Below are 26622 nucleotides of genomic sequence, written 5' to 3'. Positions count from 1 at the left end.
ACTAATTATCAGGTATCTATCTGGTAAAACCACTTGCTAAGCTTGCTAGTGCTAGCTTGTTCGTTTGCACCCCACTCTCTCATCCAAATATGGTTGCTTCTGGTTCTGAAATGGTGGAGGAGCTACCTGCTCACTTTGTTACTCTGAGAAGAAAATTGTAATTTGAGCATCACCTGTGTGTTATGATGATTGTTTATTTAAATGGTCCATATGGTTGTGAATATCTTGCCAATGGAGGCTAGTCATTAGCAAGGACAGGTACACGTTTAAAGGGTTAGGTGCTTGACTTACTGAATGAGTGGATGATTCTGTCCTCATTTAACACCTCTAGTTTACCAGCTAAGTCACTCACTATCTCAGATATAGATATCCTCATTCAGCCTCTGACGAATCCGATTTTTACACACACAATAAAATTGTAACTTAAACGAGTCTTCTTTTAGGCAGAAATCTGGGCTGATTGTGTCAGAGCCAGTCACATAGACACAATCATATAATCACCAACAAGTTGCCCAACCCACTGCTTCCTGTGGGCCTCATTTGAAAGAAAGTCTTTCTTTTTGTGTGAAAACTTGTAAAGCATGCAAGTATTTTTGGAAACCTTCTCTGTGTGGATCTGTATGATGAAATGCAAGGTGTGTGTGTCTGGCAGGCCTGACACAGTGTGTGTGTGTGTGTGTGTGTGTAATGGGAACAGCTGGCTGAGGGAATGAGTACAGAGGGAGAGGTGATGGATGCGAGTGGAGCTCCTGTGACAGATGAGCTAACAGGTGTTCACCACAGCCCTCAGAGAGACGCTATTTATGAGCCGGAAAAGACAGCCAGACGCAAAAGCACACTCCGCCACCGGCCTCCTCAGTGCTCAAACACATCACGTACATCTGCACAACTTTACTCAACAATGAGCGACACGGCAGAACTGCCTTCAGACGGCACAGAGGTTTTAGTTTGCAAGAAGCAGCTTTGCTCAACAGTCAAGTTGAAGCCTTTTCATGGCTGTACATACACAAAAGTCCTCATGCATCTTGCGCTGCAAAAATTACCATAAAACATTTTTTATGGTGCACCTAATCTTGCACCTTACTTTTACTTTTCTCAGCTTGCAACTAAGCTACAACTAAATTTGGTGTTCTTCTCATGTTTATACCGACTCTGCTTCCACATATAATGCACTCTCTTTTAAAAGTGAATGACCTTAGCTTGTAGGAGGGCAGTGATTCAAGAGGAATCAACGTCTTTAGTTTAAAACAAGTGCAAACAAGTAGGGGCTTTTGCAAACGTTACCAGCCTCAGCCTGCCAATTAGAGCTCAATTTTTGTTTCAGCCACATTCTGTTAAAAGACTAGACTGCATGACACAGCTTAGTTTTAATAAAGTCACATTTTTATTGTTGAGATGTAGCAGTACAGATAAAAAAAACACTCTTGGACATCCGAGTCTGATGTTTGGTTTTCTTGATAATGTCAGGCACTGTAACAAATGTGATTTGGTAACGTTTCAAGGCTAGAATGTAAAACTAAATCAGTGTTTGGTGTCACGGTATTCATACAGTTTTATGATTTGACATTGTGTTTGTGGGTCAAAATGCCACAGAGCATCCCCCCCTCTCTCCTGTTATTGGCAGCAAAGAAGTCGAATGAAACATAGCAGAGGCACAGACATGTTGGCACTGTGAGTGGAGCGGTGATGCAGTTCTTCCCCCCAAATGTATGTACAGATGTTGGTATATTATCATGCTTCATCAAACCATAAACAGCATGAGATTTAAGTAATTAGTGCCGAGGAAAATGGCCAGTTAGTCGGATATTTTTACCATGGAGTTGTGTCTGGAAATACTTAAACACAACGACAGCAAGTTCAGTTTAATTCTAATTTATTCTAACTTCCATGAGGCTTCTAAAGATTTAAGATTTCAATTATTCCCGTGTTTGAAGATATTCTGTTTCCAAACACATAGGCCACAGAAATAAACACTGAATAGCATTTTTCAGTTGTTTACACTTCATTCTTTGTGAACACTTCTCGCTATGGTTCTTCTGCATTTTGGTGAAATCTTCAATTAAGCGTCGCCCCCATTTATTTTTTATTACAGCGAGATGAAAAGAGGGTAGGATCTACGCCTGGGCGAAGGCTTGTTTGAGGTCTTGGAGCAGCATGGAGGCCATGACGCTCTTTTCTGTGTTGATGGTAAGCAGCGCTCCCGAGGACTCGCTCAGTTCTAGAGACACCAAGACCAGAGCTCTGCTGCTGACTGTCTGCCCAGCAAACCTGCAGGAGAGGAGGAACACTTGGATCAGTTTCAAACAACCAAAGAAGAAACCAGGAACTGAAGTGCAAGGCTGAAAGTGGGGACCTTAAAAGGCACATATGGGTCATACTATGAGCGACTGTTTAATTCTATACCACCGATAAATAAAAATTTATATAATTTTTATGATTACTGATCTTATTTGATGACCATCTTTGAACCTGTCCAGTGTAGAGGCTGATAACAACAGATAAACCAGGCGAATGACATTACCCCCTATAAGTAAACAAAGATATTAAGCCAATGCTGCAATTTAAAATGCAGATTCAGTGCTGACATTTTTGTCTGCTTGATTAGTTTGTGTTATTTCATACCCAATAACTTTAAAGTCTTTCAAACATTCATCACACCATCTGAACATTTGTCTGCAAAAAACTGAAACAGAAACATTAGCACAGATGTCGGCAAGTATCTTTTTAAAAATGTTATTGTGATATCAGCTCATATATCTATTAATCTCTACTGTACGCACAAAAAACAACAACTTTACTAAAATTTTACCCCTTCAGATCCACATAAACACTGATAAATGATAAATGATAATTGCATTGTTTCCCCAAAACTCATAAATCTTTGCAATGGAAGCTTCTCTAACATCTCACACCTTGTAATTGCCCTAAATTAGGCAATGAGACAAAAGAGGAAAACGATGTGACAGGAAATACAGAGAGCAATGCAACAGACAGTTCATTAGGGAGGAGACACGCCCTGCAGTCAGTCAAACTCTATTTCTCCTGTTTTTATGGACTCCGAGTGTCTGTGAGTGTGTGGGAGCCCCGAGACCAGTATGGGGGACGCTCCGTCCAACCAACTCCCTGTGGGCAGTGAGGAGAATTCTCAGCCTCCCGTTTCCTTGGATACCATCCCCTGTAGACTGGGGGCATATCTGTGCACACATGGTCCCCATTGAGAGTGCTAACAAGAGGCAGACAGGGGCTATGACCCAGTGTGACCCTCTTTGAGGGTGCCGGGCTCCCTCTCCTGCCCCCCTTTGGCCCTCTGCATCTCTGAGCCTCACGTGGCTAACTCTCAGCCATCTGCCTCCATTTAGCACTACATCGCGCAACAAAGACCCCCCGTGGCAGCCCGCTTAGGCCTGACAAACAGCCCACAAAGAGCTCCACTTAGGCCTGACTAAAGCCTGTGAAGAGCCCCCACAGGATGGCCCGTGAACAGGCGCCGTCACAGAGGCTGCGTGGTGGGAGCGACTAGCACATCCACCAATTAGCGCGCACACGTTAAAGATGGGAAGGGGGGTGGGGGGGCACATGCGTACACAATGAAGCCCAGTGTGTCTGTGGTGTGTCTCTGGGGATGCTGCTAAATTACCATAAACAGAGAAGAGGGAGTTTATCAGGGAGCTCTCAGGGAGGAGAGAGAGAGTCCTCCTCAGGCTTAATTAAAATATTAGCCACTTCAGCAGGAAACAGCAGCCATTCATGAAGAGGATGAATTTCTCTCTTGCAAAAGTACCAACCTCTTTTGGCCCGCTCTTATTTCTTTAAATAATTCCGGGCATGTGTATTCATCTAGGTTTCCAGCTGTGTGCAGGATGTGTCTGCAGCTGCACTGCATTCCAATCAAAACAACAAAATCCTACTTGTGCTAAGGAAATGTTTTCTTTTTTCACCGGAGAATCACGAACAAATCTAAACATAAACGCTTGTCCCTTGCCCTGTTCCCTAACCCTCCCTCCCCCCACTGTCAAACAGCCTAAGGTGTCTATGTGGTCCCTGTGGCTTTGCTAATAGATTTAGGATATAAATCTTTTATTTACTCCGACAGTTAACACTACCCCGAGGCTGCTTTTATTTCGTCTCAGGAGACGCTGCCATGGGCTTTTGTTCACGTGTGGTAATAAGAGCGACTGAAAGAAACATGATTGGGTTTGATTTCTGAGCGTATTTGCTTTGAATACTTTCACTTTGCTGTCTGTAGCTGTGTGCAGGTGCAAAAAACAAAACAAACAACAAAAAAAACCCCATAAACATCAGACAATCTCTGCGCGTTTTTAAGGACTAAAAGGGGGAAAGATTAAGGTCAAGCGCGCCTTAAATGGGTCATTGGTATTCTCCTGCACTCTTCACATATCGGGCTAAACACTGGATTAATTGCAGTGTATGGAAAGAAAAGCAAAGCATAACCCCTGGACTTAGAGCAGGTGGATTGGCATCGATCGGCAGGGCTGCGGCTAAGCATCACTCTCCAATTATCTGTGATTCTCCTCAGTGCAGAGAGCCTGTGTGTGCCATCTGCCTCCCCTCCACCCCGTCACTGGAAACACAACGTCGGCTTCACCTTTACATTCAGCCTCACGCGGAGAAGACAGCGAAGGCCCAGAGGATACGGCTCGGCACGCAAGAATGGATTAAGTACACACTCCTCACCCGCATCTCAACTAAACATGCAACCATGTTTGATTAAAGAAAAAAACAAAACAAAAAAAAACCCCATCATGTATGTTTTCACCAAAATCAGAAAGGCTGAAGCTGACTGTGTGGAGACTACAGCTGGATGCTAGAGCCATGCTGGTTCTTGGCCAGGTGGACAAGTGTCCTTCAACTGAGTGGTCCGTGAGGCCAGACCAGAGCTGAACACAAGCGAGCAGACTCAACCGCGGCCAGGCAGATGGCCAAAGCTATTAGCCCCGGTTAGAACCAGGAACCCTCCGCGCATCTCCAGAGCTAAGCCATACAGACAAACTGCAACACTGCACTCAAAGGGCAGAGGGACAGACAGACAGCAGAGGACAAACACAGACCAGAACAAGAAGATAAAAGATAAAATAAACCTGCCACAGAGGACATTTGTGTAATTAGGCCGGTTTTAAACAGAGACAACTTCAGTGAAAAAGAGGAAAATCCAGTGTTTAGACAAAAAAAATAATAATATCAAATTGTAAAGTAAAGAGAATGAACTGCTTATAAATCAAGCGCCTGAGGTTTTTATTTATTTATTTATTTTTCGCTTTTCAAAATTAGCCTCTAACAGGAGGGATTGGCAATGCATGCAAAATTCGATCAAATTTGCTTTCAAACGGACTGAAAAATAGAGCACATTTATTCTATTCCGCCTGTTTAGACATAAACAAGAACAGCGTTTTCTACATTTGCTTTCCTGCTTGATTTATTGCCATCCTCCTTTCCAGCAATCAATTTTTGTGTTTCAGTGGCATCCCCACCCCTCCACCTCCGCTCAGCCTTCACGCCTGTTTGGGAAAAGCAGTGCTGCACCCTGCTGATAAACAAGGGGAATGCAGGGATGTAGATGGGAGGCGGGGGGGGTTGGGAGGAGGCAGGCTGTTACTTTGTTAAAAAGCACCTGTGCCGACAAGAGCGCTGTGATCTATAACACAAAGCCTCATGAGCAAGAAGTGTGTGTTGTGAACTGTATCATTCTTGGGCTTCATATTGAAATCCCATCCATTATTTCTACATTAAAGCCCAAGTCTCACTCTGCAAAGGGGAGATTCCTGTGTGATCTTACCAAGATTAGAGGCCTTTCTCCAGGGAGATCAGAGCAGAAAAACAGGGCCTGGATTGGAGGTCACCTCACATACCACATTTAATGCAGAGTGACCTCTACGATAAGCTCTCAGTGGGTGTATCCGATCTGATCGATCACTCGGCTTTGTGTGTGTGGGTTGGGGTGTTATTCAGGGGGGAAACAGTAACACACAAATACCACAAGTAAAATTTTCACCAGTGCTCAAACACGGCGCTAATATTATGCTATTTTTTTTTTCACTGCAGATTCGGAAATATAAAGATTTATTGCTTTACACTGCTTCATGCACTGATCTGTCACAACATTAAAACCACCGTCTAATGTTGGGTACGTCACATCCACATGGTCTCCCAGCAGGACACTGGACTGTAACAAGACTGCAAATGCTTTTCACTTTACCAGGCTCCATGATATATTTAGGGGTGGGTTTTGATTATCGATTTATTGATTAAAATCGATTCTAGCTTGGATAACGTGATATCGATTCATTAAAATCCTGAATCGATTTTTTAATATAAATTTATTTTGCCTGAGATGCCAGAATCTCAGGTTAAAACTCACAAAATTTCAACAACCACCAAACAGCTAAAACAGTAAATGAGAGCAGGAACACGGATTCTGCACAAAGACGTAAACACAAAGCTCGGACCTGCCGACGGATCAGAATCAGTGAGATGTCGCCTTTCTCACCCGACGGCACGGACACAGTCGGGGCTGAAAGCCGGCAGCTCGCCGATTCTGATGTTTCGGCGGGTCCGCGCTTTGTGTTTACGCCCCTTTTGCGCTGATTCTGAAGCTGTAGGTTTTATCTCTCTCCAAACAATATTGACTGAACCAGCAGCAAAAGAAGATCCAAACTACGCTTCACATAAACATCGTCATGAATTCCCTCTGACTTTTGCTGTTTTGCTTCCATCACGATAAAAAAAAATATGCTTCGTTCGTGTCTCTCTCTCTCTCAGTGTACTTCAAGAACAGTTTCCTGTCTAAAAATCTGTTTTCTGCATTATTCTCTTGCTTATTATGCACAAGTCTACCGTTGTTTACAGCGCTGCCGGCCGCTGTCTTTTCCTTTTACTTACTTCTGAAAAGAAAGCCTCATTTCTGCTGTTCAATAGGCTTCTGAACAAATTTAAACTTAAAAAAAAATTATGCAAAATTGCAAAACGCTTAAGATGTGTCTCTAATAAAAACTTTGTAACTTTGCTCTGCTTCACTTCAGCAGCATCAGGTACTGTTCATATGTTGATTAATGGTTTTCTTTTGTTTTTGATCTACTGCAGAATATTTTTATAAAAATCCCAGGCCAGGAAAATCACCTTCACGTTTTTCTGTGTTTTATCTTCAGCTACTTTGACACAAAGGCATCTGCTGTGATGCTCACACCTTTGATAAAGTCTCGCAAGTGTCAGCTCTCTTTTTATAGATACAAAAATATGGAAATGTGCTGATGCATGATCTGAATTATAATATTTTTGACTGTCTGAGGCAAAATTTCCTCGATTCAAATCGAATCGAATCGTGGATCAAATCGATTCGGGACCTTGTGAATCGTAATCGAATCGATTCTAGAAACCAGTGACCAGCCCTAGATATATTTGACTGTTTGGGGGATTCAGAAGAAATGCTGGACTTCTGATGGGCGAGTTTCACTACTTTATACAAACTGTTTCAACAGATTAATTAGCTTAGGGTTCAGTATCTTGCCCAGAAATAGTTGGGGATCAAACTACAGACCTTCTCTTTAGCAGACAACCCGCTCTACCTCCAAAACCACAGGGTTGGGAAATGATGATTAAAAGCAGTCTGCTGACATTGTTAAAGAAAGACACATCTGCAAACTTCAGACTGCTCATTGTCTGGCCGACCAAACAAAATATCTACATCTGAATAGCCAAAAGCAGCACTTTTGTGCTTTTCAAAACTATTTTCATAATTAACCTTAAAACTGTATGTTAAGTCTGTATTGAAAAAAAATCACTTTTGCATCTCAGGAGCAGCTCAGGAGGTAAAGAGAAGTTCAGCAGTCCACTTCCTGAGCTCCTCCATCCTGTGTGATACTGAACCATAAACTGTCCCAACGCATTCATCAGTAGGGTCAGCAGGTAGAGCAGGTCATCTGCTAATTAAAAGGTTGGTGGTTTAATTCCTGGCTGCTCCAGTCTGCATGAAAAAGTATCCTGAACCCTGAGCGTTCATTGGAAAGAGGCATGTTGTATAAAACCCTTAGAATGCTCAAGTAGAGTTAAAAAGCACTACAGAACCAGTTCGTCTGTGTGTGTGTGTGTGTGTGTGTGTGTGTGTGTGTGTGTGTGTGTGTGTGTGTGTGTGTGATTAGACTAGACAAGCACATTTAGCATTACTCTTGCCAAATCACTTTATGATTATTATATGTTTTCCATTTTATTAGGTTACCACATATAACCACCTCTTACAGATCACGCTGTCAAAGATGTCAGTTATGTTTGAGGAGACTGTCAGAGAGGAACACCACCTTCTCCATCAGACAGACCTCCATGGGAAGCAAGTGCGGAAGAGGTGGTCACCGTATGGACAGCAGCGGACCATATGGAAGAGCGTCTTTATCACTAGAAGGGTACGGGGTAATGCTGGGATGCTGTCCTCTTCTTCAGCAGTCACAAATGTAGCAGGGAGATTGATAGCGTGGAGTCATTTGAGCTATCGGTTATTCTGAATGAAGTATGGGCTTATTGGATGCACGTCTTTCCTACTGGCTAACATTGATTTCCACTCACTCTTTCAGCTCCCTGTACCCTTGTGCAAATGTGTCCCTCTTCTTCGCTTGTCCCTTATTTAGCCAGCTTCTCCAACATTTCTCCTCTATTGTGGCCTTAATCCATAAAGAAATTATCACAAGATCACTCAGAGATGAGCAGACAGAGACACGGGCCGGTATTAACAGACAGACACAGAGACCGTGAGGAGGTCGGAGCGCGGTGCAGAGGGATGGAGTGAAAGACAAAGAGGAAGTGAAAGAGAGACAGCAGCGCAGAGGGAGAGACAGATGGGGGTGCAGAGATGAATTGAAAGAGAGACAGAGCAGGAAACAGAGGGAGAGAGGGAGGTGTAATTATCTATCAGGTGTTCGGGTGTGCGTGACAGAGGAGGAAGCTCATTAGCACACTCTGTGTACACCAATTACACAGCCAGGCTTCTCAGGGCATTCCCCTGGCATGTCTATGTGAGGCTGCTGGGGACAAACAAGCACTTCCACTCAGTGACACCCACATGCACGCTGCTTAACCAAACTCGGCCTAAAATGCACCGGGCGCCCGGGAACAACTCGCAGACAGTAGTGTAAGACTACTAAATGTCTGATATGAGTCCTTATCGTTGGTGTTAGCTGCACAAACATCTTTTTTTTGGTGAGGAAAGATTTGCTCGTAAGTGTTGGTTTGTTTTTTTAGAATGCAGCACTCCATTCAAAATGTAATACTAATATTAGGGGGAAAAGGTTCATTATAATGTACTTTAACGTGATAACTCTTTTACTATTAGGTACACTTTACTTGGATCTCCTTTCGCCATCTGCCTTGAAGTTTACGACATTCTTCAAAGATTCAACAAGCTGCAGGAAACACTCCTCTGAGATGTGGTGGAACAACAGAATGGTAACATGGACCAAAATCTCAAAGGTGTTATTGGATTGAGATCTGGTGGCTCTGGAGCTATTTGAGTACACAAAGTGTCCAGAAAGGGATGGAGACAGCAACAACACTTGCTTCTAAGGATCCCAAAGTGTCCGAAAAAAGTAGAATTATAAGACCACCATCATCAGCCTGATCCATTGATATCAGACAGAATAAACCAACACCATCATGCTGTTTAGACCCAATTCTGAACCTGCCATCCAAGTATCGCAGCAGAAATCAAGACTCATCAGACTAGGTGATGTTTTTGCAATCTTCTATCCAATTTTGGTGAGCCAATGCAAACTGTAGCTTGAGTTTCTTGTTTTTAGGTGACAGGAATGTCTTCTGATGCTGTGGCCCATCTTGCTTCAAGGCTTAATCTGTTGCACATTCAAAGATGCTGTTATGCAAAACGTTGTTAAAAAGTTTGTCACCTTTCTATAAGCTCAATCTCCTCTGACTTCTAGCACCAACCACCATTATCGCCCAGAGAACTGCTGCTCACTGGATGTAGCATTTCTCTAAACTCTAGAGCTGGTTGACTTGGATAAATCTGACACCAACCACCATACCACATTCAAAGTAACTTCAATCACCTTTCTTTCTCATTCTAATGCTCAGTTTGAAGTTCAGCAGAACATCCTGACTACATGCCTAAATGAATTGAGTTGCTGCTGTGTGCCATGTGTAATCTCGAGGCTTCAAACTGATATTCCACAATCCAGTGGGTGTCGTCACAGTGGTTCTTTTAATCTTTTATGTAACTAGTATTCTCCCTTGAAAATAAGACCTCAACAAGACTTAAGTGATGAAATAAAATCACCTTGTATTTGAAGGAATAACTACAGTTCAAGTTAACTTTGGTAAAGGACAATTAACAGTGACCCTTAAGCCAAACGCTAAAGCCATCCGAGTCTGTACTGACTTGGCACACAAACGTTATTTCACGTCTTTTTGCTAAGCTAACCAACTGTTGGTGGTAGACAACCCAAAAAACACACATCTGAAAGAAAAAAAAAAATCATAGTGCTTATATAAGAAAATCTCAAATCTATTTGCAGGTCCAATCTATAGCAAGAAAAAGAGCTTGATAATAATGGAGATGTGAATGACCTTTACCTGCTGAAGTTGTTTTGACTGGAAGGCACTTCTCCTACGTTGGCTACAGACAGGACCTGCTTGTTGATGGCTTGCCTGGATGCATTAGCTGTTGCCATGGTGATGGTTGCAGATGTTTCATTCATGCCCTGGAGCTTACCTGAGAAGATCAAAATGTTTAGCCACCAATAAAAATATAGTTCGGCATTTTTAAATCAGTAAGTGCAAAATTACACAAAAGTCCACAGTCAAGTACAGAAAAAAAACACAACCCTAGCTGTGCAGTACTGTGGAATCAGGTTTCAAGATTAAAACCTCCCAATGAAATGATGTCTTCATCAATAAAGCAAAAACAGACTCCCTGGTTGGTTCATGAACACTCAGCAATGAGCAAGCAGTTTAAAAGAAAATCACTGGTTAGGTAAAAATAAAAGAGACAAATATATTAAAAACCTATTACCATAAGAATTAAACTCCACTCATTTGGTTTTAAGAATGATAAATCTGCTAGAGAGAAAATGGTCCTGAAAAGCAAGTTGTTCTTTTTAAATTCTTTTGTCTGCGTTTCAGAGGCACTCAAAGAAAAAGGCAAAAAAGCACATTGAATGAAACTTAATTAATGCAGGAGCAGCATTTAGGAGGCACTTAAGAGCACACTGATGGCTCAGATATGAGAGTACACTCTCCAGTCTCAATAGCGACAACAGCATGCACTTCTACAGGTGTTTGTATGTGCTGGAAACACTGTTAAGTGCCTCAAAGAAGCAAGCAGTGTTTTAATGACAAAGAAAGAAAAGAAAAGGAAATGCTGATTAGTGATCGACTAAATTTAACATTTGCCTGTGTGTGTGTGTGTGTGTGTGTGTGTGTGTGTGTGTGGAGTGTGTGTATTTTGTATCTATCTATCAATCACAATCAGAATAACAAAGTCACAATATTGCAAACTAACCAATCAAGTCATTCATATTTCTCATTTTCTGTGAAGCTTCATTACCGATTTGTCAAAAGCATCTTGCCATAGCGTGGCCTGACGGCAGTTGCAGCAGCAGAGATCTTCTAAATACAGCAAAAACCTACGGCTTCCTTCAGGTGGCTAAAATCTCTTTTGCTGTTCTGACCGTGTCTGCTCAGTTTCTGAGCCGTTCAGAGCTCCTGACTGCTTCGAGCAGTGCCTGATGCCAAATACTTTAACACCCTGACAGTACAACATCTGAAAAACTCAACTATCCTCAGTAGAGGAAAAACAGTTTAAATGGTTTCATTTGAAGGTAATAAACAAAGTGAAATTCGCTGATAAGCGCAGCAGAATCTTAAATATGATCTATTAAATTTATTTGCTTCTCTCAAATTCATCAGCCAGTTTTGCTAAAGTGCTTGTGAGATTATAATAATTTCAGTATATATCATGAATTGACATTTCCATCTCAAAATATGGTGATTTGATTCAATTTGGTTCAATTTGTTTGCTTCTGTGTGTTAAACACCTTGTTTCATTTCAGCTAACAGAACGGAAAAACAAGACACACTTTTACTTCGTTCGACAATCATCTTTGAGTCACACAGTAATTCACCTTGCTCCTTGCAGAAGTCTTGTTCTGTCATGGTGCTGGCCATTAACAACTCTCCTACAGCAGGCTGGATGGACACACTGAACTGGTCCTCCTTGGTGCTGAGGAAGGATAAACACGCACATACCACAGTAGCAAATGAGTTATTTACAGAAGAAAAAACAAAAACAGATTCTTACAAAGAAATAAGCAAAAATGCCCCCCCCCCAAAACAAAACAAAAAAACAAAAAACCAAACAAACAAAAACACTTTACTGCTTTTTTGCTGCATAATTTAAGACATCTGTGCACTTTTGTGTATGTATGCTCGGTTTGTGTATGAAATGTTTCTCTGATCATCTTGTAAACCATGCTGGGTGAATGGCATTTTGGGCCACATTGATCCCCCCGTCCGCCCAATCTCAAACTGATTTTCTGATAAGGTTATTGATCGGCTGCACAGCGGTGCCAATGGCATTCAGCAGGTTGATTGGGCTAGGGCTGATTACTGGAGGAATAATTGTTATTCCAGTGAACCAGGATCAATTGTGCCTGATGTCTCACCTGGGAGTGCTGGCACAGAGAAAGGTAGGAAAAGGAGAATTAACAAAGAACACGAAGAGAGGAAAAAGGAACATAAGAGAAAATGACATGTAAGGGTGCTGCGATGATGAACAGGAGCAGAAAAAAGGTGGTGAGGAAGATGTACAACTGAAGGTCTTTGGGGTGGGGGTGGGAGGGGGGGGGGAACCACACCTGACTGAATATGAGTGGATGTCAGGCTGTCTTACCACAACTGGAAGTTGGCTGCTTGTGTCGAGTCACTGAAGTCAATACCCATGGATACCGTCACCGAGGCCCCTGGCTCCAACCGCTCTGAGAGTGGAAAAGAGGGGAGGGAAGACAAGAGGAGCAAAGGAATCAGTGAGTGACAAGGGCACAGTGTGCAGTGTGGGGAAGGTGGAGAGAAGGGAGGTGGGGGCAGCAGCAGAGTGGAACAGACAGGCATCCACACCACTTGTGTTTTCTACTTCACAAAGCAAGGCCACCGTGTGTGAGAAATCTATCCTTCAATCTCATTCCACACACCTCAGCCTCAGCTACAAAAAACAAAAAACATGAAGGACTAGCATATTTCCAAAACAACAGGCTTGTCAAAGGGAGCATCAGCACAGAGAGAGAGACAGAAGTGAAGCAAAGCCAAAAATGCTGAAGAGTGAATCTGGACAGCTGAATGCTAGAGGTGATGGAGGAGGAGGAGGAGGAGGAGTGGGAGGTTAACGATGAGAAGAACACAGAGAGACAGAAACATCCTGCACGCCTCCCTACTCGGCCTGCGTTTCTCTCTCTGTGGAGCAGGCCCGTTTACTGTACAACTCTTTCCGCAGATAGAAGAGGAGGAGGAAGTGGAAACCCAGTGAAAAACAGAGCCGTCATGGACGCCCTCCAATCCAGCCTTCTGTGATGGGCTCTATATCAAGTAAAGGGTTTGCTTTGTCTTTAGGGTCTTTGAGTCTGTACACAAATAAATAAGCAATGTGCACTATTAGCTAGAGCTGGGAGATAGAACGATAACGATATGTATTGCGAAATAACTTTTTCTCGATAGAAAAGTTAAACTATTGCGATAGGCCTCATCTCTCGTCCTCTTAAAAAAAAAAGGGAAAAAAAGAAGTAGAAGAAGAAGAACAGCCAATCCAAATTAAATAGTGCAGAGCCGAACTAATCACAGCCACAGCGTCACGTCAGGTGACTTATTACGTACAGCACAAGTGCCAAGCCGCACGTGTGTTTGTTTGGTAAGCAGCCAGCCGCCGTGCCGCCCGGGTAATGGAGGAAATGAGTGTGCTGACTAGAGAAAAATCAACCGAGAGCGTGACCGAAGGTTACCGAAGAGAAAACAGATGATGGCTCCAATGCCGGAGAGATTGTTGAACGGAAGAGCCATAGAAGTTCCGTAGTGTGAAGGTATTTCTGCTATTTCAAGTCTGACAAAAAACAGCGCGCACTGTAAATTGTGCCGAAAGCAAGTCTGGAAATACAATAAACCGGTACATGCTCAATCTCTGACTGGAAGCGCTAATTCGTCATTCGGCTTTTGTCAGACTAAAGTAACTGTTAAAACTGTTTGAAAAGCTAAGCTATACAACAAGGAGAGATTGAGAATTTTCTTTTAGTTCTCAGTTTATTTGATATTGACAAAAGTTAGTCAATTTTGTCTGTTCTTCTGTAAAACAAACTAAGATTTATTTTCAGAATTAATATTTTGTTTCTAAGTGGAATCGACAATTTAGTCTGTTTCGTTTGTTCTATTTTGAAACTTAAACGATTTAGCGGCTGCCTTTTGTGTAGTTTGCAATATTTGCCTTTATTTATCTGAAAAAGTCTCATGTTAAGTACATCTACCCTGTTGAACTTATTATGGGAAATAAATATTTAAATCAAAACAAGCTGCTGATTATTTCACATTTTACTTGTGAGCAACGGCACATTTAAATCTTACAAATATAGTTATTTAGCTTATATCGTGATAGATATCGTTATCGCCTGAAATGAAAAAAACATATCGTGATATGAAAAAATCTTATATCGCCCAGCTCTACTATTAGCTATTTATTTTATTTTAAGAAGAATATCGACTGGGTTGTGAACACTCAGCGGGGTGTAAGGACCTCTAAACAAGTAGCAAAGGAACAGTTTATTCTTGTTTTAGTATTTAAATTTTTTTATTCTAACACAGGGTAAAAATTGGAGATAATCTAACACGGACTGGGGAAGAAGATAATCTGCATTACACCTACACATGTAATGTACATATCCACTAATCTAAATCTACAATAATTGTTTTGGCCATATTGAGATAAGCTACATGTAAAGTACTTGTTCCAAATGAGTTAACAGAAAAGCTGTTAATTGGTTTAGGAACATGTCGGTAAACAAATCAAGTAATCAAAGGGCAAGATTTCATATTAAATACAAACTGTGTCATGTATTTCTCCTCACCACACATTAAGGTTTGTCTGTATTCGTCCTCTGCAAATTATCCAAATAAAGTTCAGCCGCCCACTCGCCGGGCTCAGTTGATCCAAATTAGAAACTGTTTGGCTGCTCGAGTTTCTTCAATGCCCAATCAATCTCCCCGAAACTGACAGTTTTAACATGCTCTGACGCACAGCAGTTCTCTTTGTGTGTGTGTGTCTACACAAATGGAATATACCAAGTGTAGTCATCATACAAGAGTGTGTAAGGGCAATAAGTGTGAGTGTATGTTTGTTTGTAATGATTAGAAAAGGGATTAGCTGAAGTAACGTTGGCTGTTTTCAGGCTCAGGGAATGAGATGGTGTCATTAGCTGATGAGAGGTTACAGGTTTTTTTTTTAATTACATTCATTAATATCCATTTAACAAAAACAAACAACTGCACAAGATGATTGTGCACAATCAGGAGTGACCTGATTGTGAGTGCACTGGTCAGATCAAGGAATTCTTTTAAGTCACTATCCAGAACAACGGTTAATCCACTGACTGGAAAACAAAGACCTCACCACCGCTGCCAGAACATCAAGGACTCAGTGACAGTAATACTGCCTCAAACATTTTTACTAATGCAGAATGACATAAAACGGCAAAAAAAATAAATAAACAAACATTTAAATGAGTTTACACAACATGAAAAACGTCTAAAGCTTCGAGTGTTGTTCTGGTTTAAAAGTCAGGTTTGTAGTATGGTCATTGCTTGTCCTATAGGCAGACTCTAGGAGGCCTAAACTCAGACTGAAGTGGCTGCTGACTCAAACAAGCTCAAACAAGGTGTGAAGAAAGACTTATCAGGACTGAGCAAAAGAGAAGAGCAGAGAATCTGAGTAAACTTGCACTGCTCCCTGACAGGTTCTCAGGACATCTGCCAGATTAAAAGTACAAGGGATAGAATTATCTCCTTTCTTGTAATAAAAGCTAGCCCAGTGTATTATACGCTAAAGGAAGTAATAAAGGAAGCAGTGATAGTATTTTTGTTAGTATTTGCAGAATTCTAACAGCTCTTATTATCGCTGCCACTCACACACTCTGGGTCACTGATCTTTTTTGCTTGTGAGACAAAAAGCTTCTTCCAGTGAAACCCCTCGACACATGCATTGTAACTAAATTACTAAAAGTAGTAAAAGTTTGGCTTATAAGCAACTAAAAACAGCTTGCAGAAGCACAACAAAGCATGCTAAGGAAGAACACATCAGGAGACGATACATCATTAGCACAGATTTAAAACTGTAAAAGAATTACAGAACATCATCCAGTTCACATATTTCTTTTGTTAGCACTGATGTAAATCCATGACCTACTTTAATTATAAGATAATGCTGAACATGTGCCATCCTGATTAAAAATAAGTAGTGTGCTTACTATTTACTGGGTTTGTGATGACCCACTGTGGAGTATTTACTGAAATCAAACTCACCAATGGTGTTAAAGCAGTGGATGTTCAGGCTTGCAGGGCTCTGGTCTCCTATATGGATCTCCTCCAGGGCGTGGTCTGAGCTGTTGGTCAGTATGACCTGTACTGCAACCATACTGGGCTGGAACAAACATGGCTGCCTGGGGAAATGGTACTTGGCCGACAGACCTTTTCCTGTCATATGGTGAAGCAGCTCATAGGTTTTCAAAGGGCCAAAAGATGAAGTGGTGACCTGGAAGGACATATAAAACAGGGATATACCACTGGTTCTAAATGTGGGTTTTTTGGAGTCATTTTGAGAAAACAAACAATGCTGACAAAAAAAAAAAAAAAAAAATCATAAAAAAATGATCATTATAGTAATAAACTGCAGTTTGGGCAGGAATGAACCAAAGCCTGCTGATGATTAAAAAACAAAAACAAACACCGAACAAAATCGCAAATCCAGCACATTACCCAACAGCGTAAAGCTTCCTGAATCAACACAAAACCAGAGACTGCTTTGTACATTACAGCGCAAATGCATCAACACAAAAAGTCAAATTAATACAAGAATCCTCGGTTTGCCCATCACCTATATTCACGCAATTTATTTTATCCAATCAGCGGCCAAAAGGCTGCATTTTTAGCAATGTGGGACGAAGTGTTGGCTGCCCGCTCTCCTACCCCAAAGGTCCCTTTATTAACTCTGTAGGATAAAGAGGAGCGCATTTAAGAAATGCCCTCCAATCAGCCCAGTTAGATGGAAATGGGCTGGATGCTCAGTCAACCCAGGCTGAATAAAAACAACCTCTAATGAAAAGAAACACAAGTGCCTGCATGGGCCAAAACTGCCATTCGCTGGCCTTTTAAAGGGGCTTTTACCTTTTCAGAGGCAGAAAACAGCATTAACTTAAAAAACATACAGACATGAAATGAGGGGGAAGAGTGTGGTTGAATGTTTTTTTTTTTTTAAAAAAAATGTAAAAATTAAACATCTCATTACTAGAATAAAAATTGTTAACAACCGGTGCGGCTGAGATTTTTATCTGATGCTCTCGAAAGAGAAGATAGGACAGCCAGCAGTGGTACACTACACAATGCAAAGTGAGGGGGGGAATCATCATGTGCACAAACACCAGACACACCTCTGCTGTAGGAGGAAAAAAAACACTAAGTTTGAAGAAAAAAAAAATCTCCAAAGTATGACAGCTTTCAGTAGTTTAACAGTCAATAGAAGTCAAAGGCTCTTCTGTCTGGAATGACAGCACTAATTAGTTAAAAACATGAGACAGATATAGCCTTTTCACACCCTCTGAAACAATTAGCACCTGAATGCACTCACACACCAGCACAGAGCCTAAACAGATGCATGTCATTCTGGTGAAAATAATGATGAGTACAGAGACTTAACAAAAAAAAATTAAAAAAAAATCTATTTATCACCTGAAAGAGATTAAAAAAAAAAAAAAACTCAAATAAGTCACAAGAGTAACAAAATGAATGGCAAAAGAAAAAAAAACAAAACAAGCGGTGGAAGAAAAACAGATCCTGTAAATAAATGATTAAGCGAGGTGTTTCAACTAACAGAGTTAATTGAATATGACTAAGAATATAATGCGAGGAAACTGTGGAAACGGGCGGGCTTGATGGTATATCTCAGCGTGTTGAGTAGTGTCAGCGTGCATTGTTTTATTAAAGTTGAACGCGCTGCCAGAGCGCTCTCAGTTGGGTGGGAAATGTAAAAGGCATCCTTCGCCTTGTCATGTGCTGCGTGAGGATGAAGAATCGCTTTGACATACGACGAGAGCTGCCGAGACGAGTCTGAATGTGCTCGCTTTCGAGGAAGCGATCAGACGAAATCAGACACTATCGCTGTACTCTTGGAGCAACGTGCTGAAAAGTTTGGATAAATTTGATGAACAAACAAAGACACAAATGTAAATTAGACAGCATCATAGTCTTCTTTGCTTATTTCCTACTGCATACTCTCCATCTGGGGACTATTAGACTAGCTTTATGAGACTGAAGGCTCAGAATAACTTTCTCAGTACCTCTCCATTTAACATCCAGAGCTGTGTGCCTGAGATGACCACATTAAGGATATTTCCTCTTAGTGACATCATACAAACCAAAGATTGAAAGAAAAAACAAAACAAAAAAACATCTGAAATCAAGTTTTCAGAGTTTTTGCTCACAGGGATTACTTATACACTGACCATCATATGAAACTTGTTCAATGTGGCCACTCATCACTTTAGAATTTTCTGTCATATATACACTATGTTTCAACAAATACTATACAAACAAAATTTAACAGCTTTCTTCAGCTAACGAGTACGGCAGATTGAGCCTAAAATCTGATGTACGCAGTGGATTGACCCTGGATTAACATTAACCCATGGGACATAAGTTTATTTTCCCAGGCCTTAAAGGTTAGCTAGTAGCTCTCATCTCTTTAAAGTAGGGGTGGGCAAATCCAGGCCTCTAGGGCTGGTTTCCTCCAGGTTTTAGATGTGTCCTTGATCCAACACAGCTAATTCAAATGGCAAAATTACCTCCTCAATGTGTCCTGAAGTTCACCAGCGGCTTGGTAAAAGACTAATCATGTGATTCAGGTGTGTTTACCCAGGGTGAGATCTAAAACCTGCAGGACACCAGCCCAGGCCTGGAGTTGCCCACCCCTGCTTTAAAAGGGACATCCACAGATTAGTAGCAGCATGTCAACCAGAGACCACGCCGTGACCACGACATTCTGCAACTTCAAATAACGTCCAGGATGCCCAGAAAGAGAACCCAGTGCTTGTGGACTCAGGTAAACTCAGCTCTGCCTCAGATGCACGTAAATCCCTTCCAAGCTGATGTCGCCTTGGTACAAGAGGAGAAACCAAAGATCAGTCTGAAGCCTGCGCTGTTGGCTGAGTCAGATAAATGGTAATACACCGAATTCATTCTTTTGCTTTTATAATCACCTCATTGTAGACCTTTGCTGAGACTGCTGGCTTAGTTATGGTTCCTAGGCCCTTCCATTAGCTACACTGCAATAGGCCTAGGCTGCTGGGGGCTTCCCATAATGCACTGTATTTGTTCTTCACTCACTTCTTTTCACTCTCTCTGTTTATATACCACTCTGCATTGAATCATTAGTTACTGTTCATCTCTGGCTCTCGTCCACAGTGTGTCTTTTGCCCCGTGTCCCTCCCCTCACCCCTAACATGGCAGATAGCTGCCCCTCCCTGAGCCTGGTTCTCTTGGAGGTTTCTTCCTGTTAAAAAGTGTTTTCTTCCGACTGTCGCCAAGAGCTTGCTCATAAAAAAGTCATGTGTTTTCTTTCTATTGTTTTAGGGCCTTTACCTTACAGAGTGCCTTAAGGCGACTGTCGCTGTGATTTGGCGCAATATAAATAAAAATGAATTCAACTGGATTCAACTCTGCCATTTCAGAAACAAATAAAAGCTAAAACAGTCACCTTTAAATAGGTAAGTGCCTCTGCAAGTATACAAGTAAGTAAACATCAGAGCTTTAACATTCATCTGCTGCTAATAGTAGGATTCAATAAATATTATATCAAGTATTACTTTTACTAAGTATGACATCTGTGGCTTATTTTCAATTATTTACTTCTTCAATAGTAACAAAAGACTTTTGGCCATTTATGTATTTTATTGCCACCAGTATCAACAAATTCATAACCACGAACACATACAGAATAAACTCTTCTAACAACAACACCATCATCTCCCCTCGGCGTCGTGACATGCTCGCAGCGTCTCTTGTCCCCAGACCGCCGTCTCTAAAGGAGGTCAAACAAACATTTGTTGCTGCGCTGTAACGCTGCTCTGCCCCCACAAGCGCCCGTCACGCCACCGCCGGCCCGCAAATTTATTGGGCCACTTTTGGATGTGTCAGAGCAGTCGGTGTCGATAAAGCTCGTCGTAATGTTTGCCACCCCATCACAGCAGAGATTTACCTCCCTGACAGACACATCCTGTTTCAAGGTCTTATCTGTCGCCTCGCCCCAAGCAGGCGGCAGGAGGGACGGACAGCGATAGGACAGGGTTTCAAACTGCTTATTATCACCAATTTGACACAGCGGACAGTTAAAGCCTGACACAAGTGCCCACGCAAGCCGCTTCACCCTTCCATCCATTGTTGTCCTGTTATGCGGTGCAAGCCCATAACACCTCAAGTGTAAATAAGAAGGGAAGAGGAATGTAACCTTGACTTCTCTGTCAGTCTGCCTTTTTTCCCTCCCCGCCTCTCTGAGCTTGGTTCTCAGTCTCCACCTTGGACAGGAAGGAGGGAGGTGACAATGAGCGAGGAAGTTGATTGAGAGGCTCTATTATGCATCAACTTAAAGGAAGCTCCCGTGATGGATGACACAGACACCAGTCACCTTCAGAACCCGGACGACACGTTCCCAGCATCCTCTCTGGCAAATGACCTGAAAATCCAGCTGACATATTCAAAAGGGCTAACCAGAGCCGGGCAGCCTTGTGCTGTGTGTATTAGAAGGCCAATTTCAAAGAAAGCAGGGTGAGGCGTACAGAGATGTATGGGCATATATTGAAAATCCATTTCTGTTTTTCAGACACCGGATTCCATTATGCTCTACAAGAGTTGTGAGGATTAAGGTGAGGGACATGTGTTTGACTTTAGGGCCTAATTGTTCCCTTCAGTCAGGAGATGACAATTAATTGAGGGCCGTCACAAGGACCTTGACTGCAAATTGAATTAAATAAATGTTACTACAGCCTCCTAAAACTACTTTAATGTAACAAGAAGTCTCTCTGGCGCATATAGACAGAGGTTAGTTCATTTATGCCAATTTGTCTGTAAATTAGGTATTCTAAAAATGATTAATTTTGAAATTTTCCATTAAAGACTATTAGCAATAATAGAGGACTGTTATTCAGAAACAGAGGTGTCCTTCATCGAGTTTTGCAAGTGCTGTCAACACTTTCTTTGAATTAGCATCATAGTCAAAAGATCTTCAACTGCAACCTGATTATTTTCTGCATTAACACTTAATAACTTGGACAATAATTGAATCAAAACACTAGAACTGAAGACTACGAAAGCAAGTGTTCAGATTTAATAGCTGCAGCCGTCAAATTTGAACCATTTGACTATTAAAATTGTGTGCCGAAACCTTTTTTGATGACCGATTCTAATCAGATAATCATTTCAGCTCTACTCAGAGCCAAATACAAAAACATGAATTTTAACTAGACACAACTTTCACAGACACTCGGATCAGGATTAAAGAATACTAACAGATGTATGCACGTGCTTATAAATCACAGATCATTCACTATCAATGTGCAGCACTAAAAATACTAGTGGATGATAAGAGTATACATTTACTCTGGCATAAGAATAAGGAAGCAACTCGCATATACTTGGATATTTTCCCAACATTGTTATTCACAGACAGACTTTGTGATTTGGTCACAAAGCTTTCATAATAAGAGCTTCTATTAAATCTTCAACACTTACTTTTAAGCACTCAACATGCTGCTCCTCTAACATAGCCATTGCTGCAGAGAAGACAGAGTGTACTACTGACACGGTTACTTTATTCACTTCTTCAAACAAACTTGTCAGCCATTCAAGCACTCAACTCCTACAAAGCACTGCTGACCCAAATATTGTCTGTGTTTTTTCTTTATTGGACACCACTGGGGGAACACAATTCTTGTATCCTTAGGTTTGTTATGTTAAAAGCAAAAAGCTATTAAACTTGACATCATATCAAGTTACAGCACATCTGCCTTGCCTACTCTCATTTGCTTTATGTCTGTGTTTGTCACACTGTCCCACATGGTATTGTGGGTCACCCACAAATAGTAACCCACTACTACTTGTGCATGGCACCGTGCTGTAGGGATTAACTGTGTTGCCTCACAGCAAGAAAGTTCCTGGTTTAAACCCCAGGTGGGGCTTTTCTTTGCCACTGTGGGTACTCCAGCTTTCTCCCAAAGTCCCACTGCCATGCATACTAGGTTAATTGGTAATTCAGCTGTCTGTCTCACATCCATGGCTAAACAGCTTTAAGTATATGAAAAATGTGACTTGTAGTCTGAAGCAATTGCAAGTCAATTACAATTGATTTAGATGTTATGCTTTACTGTCATTTTAATTAATATTTTAACATCTGGTTAAGGGAAAGCAGTTGACAGTTAGCTATGTAGGTGTCAGCTGCACATTTATTTGAGAAACACAATAGGAAAAACGTACTGTAGTTCAATTCAGAAAATACACTTATAATCACATATTTTATTAAAGTCCAATTATTTATGGAGGTCAAATCTTCACAAGCATTTTAATGCTATTGTAACCTTAACTTGAGGATGAGAAAACATGATGTATTGTGAGAAATGGACAGTAAAAGGCAGAAAAATAGCCTAGCAATTATGTTAATAACTGTAAAAATAAAGATTTAAGAGCTTACAGCAGTGGCCCCCATTAATTAAATGGCAAAGTGTTTTTGCTAAGACAAGTTTAGGTGTCAACTGTTAATAAAAACACACATATGATCATTAGAGGTTTGAGAGAACACGGTCATAACCTTAATCACGCCAGACCAATGGCGTCAACAAAACCTATATGAAAAAGATAAAATGCTTATATATATAAAAATAGATATAGAAAAAGGAATTGCGCCTGAAACAAACTTATTAATAAGCAAGAAGTGGCTAAGGCAGTTGCCATTAAAATACAAACATTTCCCAAACTACCTGCTGGCTACACTGACTGGCTGCTTCCGTGTGGGCATTTATTCCTACTTAAGCTGCAATCTCCGCAGTTTGAGTGGCAGCAGGAGGTTTGGAGGGCAGGAGCTTCTATATTCGTGGCGCTCGAGGTCCTTTTGCTGATTCATAATTAGATGTGAACCCAGAGCGCCCACTACGGGGGAGGTCAGAAGGGTGAGGAGGGAGGCGAGGGAGGAGGAGGGGGCGAGCTGGCGTCCGCCTGATGGACACCAAATGAACAAATTATGATGGCCCCCTCTGGGTGTGATGGGGTCAAACGCCCCGCGCCCCGCCGCTGACAGTTCAATTTCCCCCCAGCGCAGCCCCATTCGCTGACTGCTAATTATGAATGAAAAGTTATCAGCCTGAGCCACCCCGCCGCACACACGGACAGCGGTCGGAAGAGGTTTGGGGGTGAGGTGCGATGGTGGGGAGGATTTAAGAGGCATTTGTGAGAGATCCTAATGTCAAAATGTTATTAGAGAGAGCGGTAGCATGAAGAAGCTGAGGAGAGGAGGAGGAGACAGAGGAGGAGGTGGGTCAAAGACAGTGGCCAGGGTTAATCTAAATGCCTTTGATAACCATGCAGTAATTCTCTAAAAAGGCCCGAGCGCTCAGCTGAGACAGACTCGCTGCCTCTGTGGGCAGATTGCTGAGAAATAGAAATGACACTGGGGCCAACGTGTGTGTGTGTGGGTGTGGGAAAGAGCTGTTGTTGAAGAGCATGCATGGGGAGGGGCGTGCGTGAATAAAGGTGAGGTTATTTACCCTTGTCTATGAATCCCGTTGCCCATCATGTATTTATGCATAGAATTGACTCTAAATCAGATGTTGATGTGCAAAAAGTTCCCTGTTCTAATCTGCATTTCTATTCTCTATTACTCCCTGGCCTTCACCTGAGGAGAGATTGGCTAACAAGACTTGTGCTGCATAAATGCTGGCCTGAGAGCAGCTGTCAATCATACTGACTGACAGGCGAGCAGAACTGACGGGCAAACTTAGAATACAGACCAACGCACCGCAGGGCTACGCACAGCAGCAGAGGCCATTCACATAAGCTGGGAGTGCGCACACAGACACACACAGTTAAATCTGGGTGTACAAAAAGTTAGAGACAGCCTAAAGTCACTTTTAAAGAGACCAAAGGAAGCTCATTTACACGCCTGTGATGACAACAAAAAGTCAGCGGCGTTTACAGAGCAAAAAGCAAAAAAAACCAAACCAAAATGCAACATAAAAACATAGTAACCCACGCTCAGCCCTTCTTTATTATAGCAATCCACTTCAGTCTTCAGTTCCTTGGATGCCAGTAGTTCAGGAAGAGTCGGGGTTCACGTTTATAGTCAACAAATGACATTTATACAGTTATTTTATGCCTCGATTACGGTCACTGTATTCATTGTGTTGCGTGCCAACTGTGGTGCCAGAGGGCCCACTGCAGTCTTCTCATGAACAATAGGTTTCACCACTCACATAAAAACCTCTGTATCAGCACTGTATGCAAGACGAAGTCAAAACAGGAAGCACAGCAACTGTTTTTTGTTTTTCAAACACTTCACCAGACTGTCTCCTCTTTTTTTTTTTTTACCGTTGTTCTGCTTCTGTGTAACGTGAGAATCTCTGAGCTCCTGTCATTGAAATCGCAGTAAAGTGCGACAAAAATCGTGCTCACGTCTTTGAGCTGGGACAAAAACTGTGAATGACAAGTTGAAATGACACTAAAGCACAGTGAGCAGTTTTGATGTCACTTTTGGTGAGGGTGACAAAAGTGAGCAAAAGGCAATTGTTAGTTAGTAGAAGAGCTTCTAGTAATGGATTATAGTGGCAAAGAAGTAATGGGGGAAAACACCTAGACTAAAAACCTTAAGGTAATTCAGCTTCAGCTTTTTTTGAAGTAGTAAATTACCCTTTGCATGTACAAAGAAGCTATAAAACCCCCCAAAAACAAATGGAACTAGACACTGAAGTAATAAAATATAACAACAACTAAGCGGTTTAAGGAATTCATTCACTGAAAAAAAAAACAACAAAAAAAAACATTAATAGATTATCTGTTATTTATTTCACCAACTAATATCTTTGGGAAAAGCAAGCTATGCCATGCTTACAAGGTTGAAATCAATAAATAGCTTTGTATTAGAACGATAATCATTACTCACAGCCCACAAACAACAAAACTACTCAATTAGATTCTAACCTTCTGATGTGACATTGTCAAAGAACAGAGTTTCCATACAGCTGTGTCACAAAATAAGACACAGCAACAGCACAAAGAATAGTCTGGACATTTCCCTCCCAGGAGGGAGACAAGATACAAAATACACAGACATGCAGAGTCGCTCATATACTGAGGAGAGAAAGGAGCCGTCACACTGGGAAAGGTCAACCATCAGATATACACAACATGAGGACACAAGGGACACAACATCTGACAGAGAGAGATGGAGGGTGACACAGGAGGAGGAGAGAAATAAGGGAGAGAGAGAGAGCGAGAGAGAGAGAGAGAGCGAGAGAGCGAGAGAGAGCGAGAGAGCGAGAGAGAGCGCGCGAGAGAGCGAGGGGATGGACTCAGAGATGAGAGAGAAATAGAGATCAAGGGTGTGGAAGTGCAAAAGACAGTGACGGTGAGAAAGACAGACTATAAGAGATACAGGAAACAACGAGAGCTGTTGGACCATCCTGACTTGCTATAAATATAACAAGGCAGAAAAGGTCAATAGTTGGCGTCTGGAGCAGAAATGTTCCACAAGGGAGTGAGGCTCATTTCACCATCTCATATGCTGCTCTGCTGTACTGTCAGTGTCAGACAGAAAGGAACGACTGACTCTCAACACACATTGATGGAGGAAATGTCAGCCTGTGTGCATCTAATACACGCATGCACACACGCGCACACACGCACACACTAACCTGCACAGTGGAGGAGATGTTGGAGAGAGAAAGGCCTTCGAGGTCGGACAGCAGACTTTGAGAGAGCACAGAAGGCTTTGGTGCGTTGGTGGGTGCAGGAGAAACTAAAGAACGCAAAGAAAACAACAACAACGTAAAGATTATTAAAGCTACTACAGCGATGTCGCACACAAAGTTACTTTTTAAAATATAATTACAATATTAATAATAATGATAATACTTTATGACAAAAGAAAGCAACTGAAGGCTGTTTAACTTTTACTCCAGTGTTATTATTAAGTCACGTCACAACATGTCAGAGCAAACTGACGTATAAAAATATTTCAGCATTGAACGTGAGCAGTCATACTGATATAAATGTCAACAGGGTCATGGGATCTTGTGTCAAAAAGTAATTTAGGAAAACCTAATTCAA

At 41.7% G+C, this 26622-nt stretch overlaps 1 protein-coding gene across 2 annotated transcripts in view; it reads right to left on the bottom strand.

The window, feature by feature from the left end:
• Positions 1-1361: 1361 nt before the first annotated feature.
• ap3b1a (adaptor related protein complex 3 subunit beta 1a) overlaps positions 1362-26622 on the bottom strand; it is a 58959-nt gene continuing 33698 nt past the window's right edge. For both annotated transcript variants that reach the window (XM_005929835.3, XM_005929834.2), the window contains exons 22-27: positions 26208-26311; positions 16567-16795; positions 12905-12989; positions 12138-12235; positions 10588-10726; positions 1362-2268 (exon numbers count right to left, since the gene is read on the bottom strand). In XM_005929835.3, the coding sequence (XP_005929897.1) occupies positions 2115-2268; positions 10588-10726; positions 12138-12235; positions 12905-12989; positions 16567-16795; positions 26208-26311 (809 nt within the window). In that variant the 3' untranslated portion in view covers positions 1362-2114. The remainder of the gene's footprint in view (positions 2269-10587; positions 10727-12137; positions 12236-12904; positions 12990-16566; positions 16796-26207; positions 26312-26622) is intronic.

Source organism: Haplochromis burtoni, unplaced genomic scaffold, assembly GCF_018398535.1.
Source record: "Haplochromis burtoni strain Fernald_Lab_line unplaced genomic scaffold, NCSU_Asbu1 Contig_107, whole genome shotgun sequence".
Classification (NCBI taxonomy): Eukaryota; Metazoa; Chordata; class Actinopteri; order Cichliformes; family Cichlidae; genus Haplochromis; species Haplochromis burtoni.
The sequence above is the reverse complement of the archived record's forward strand: the minus strand, read 5'-3'. Positions and strand labels throughout refer to the sequence as shown.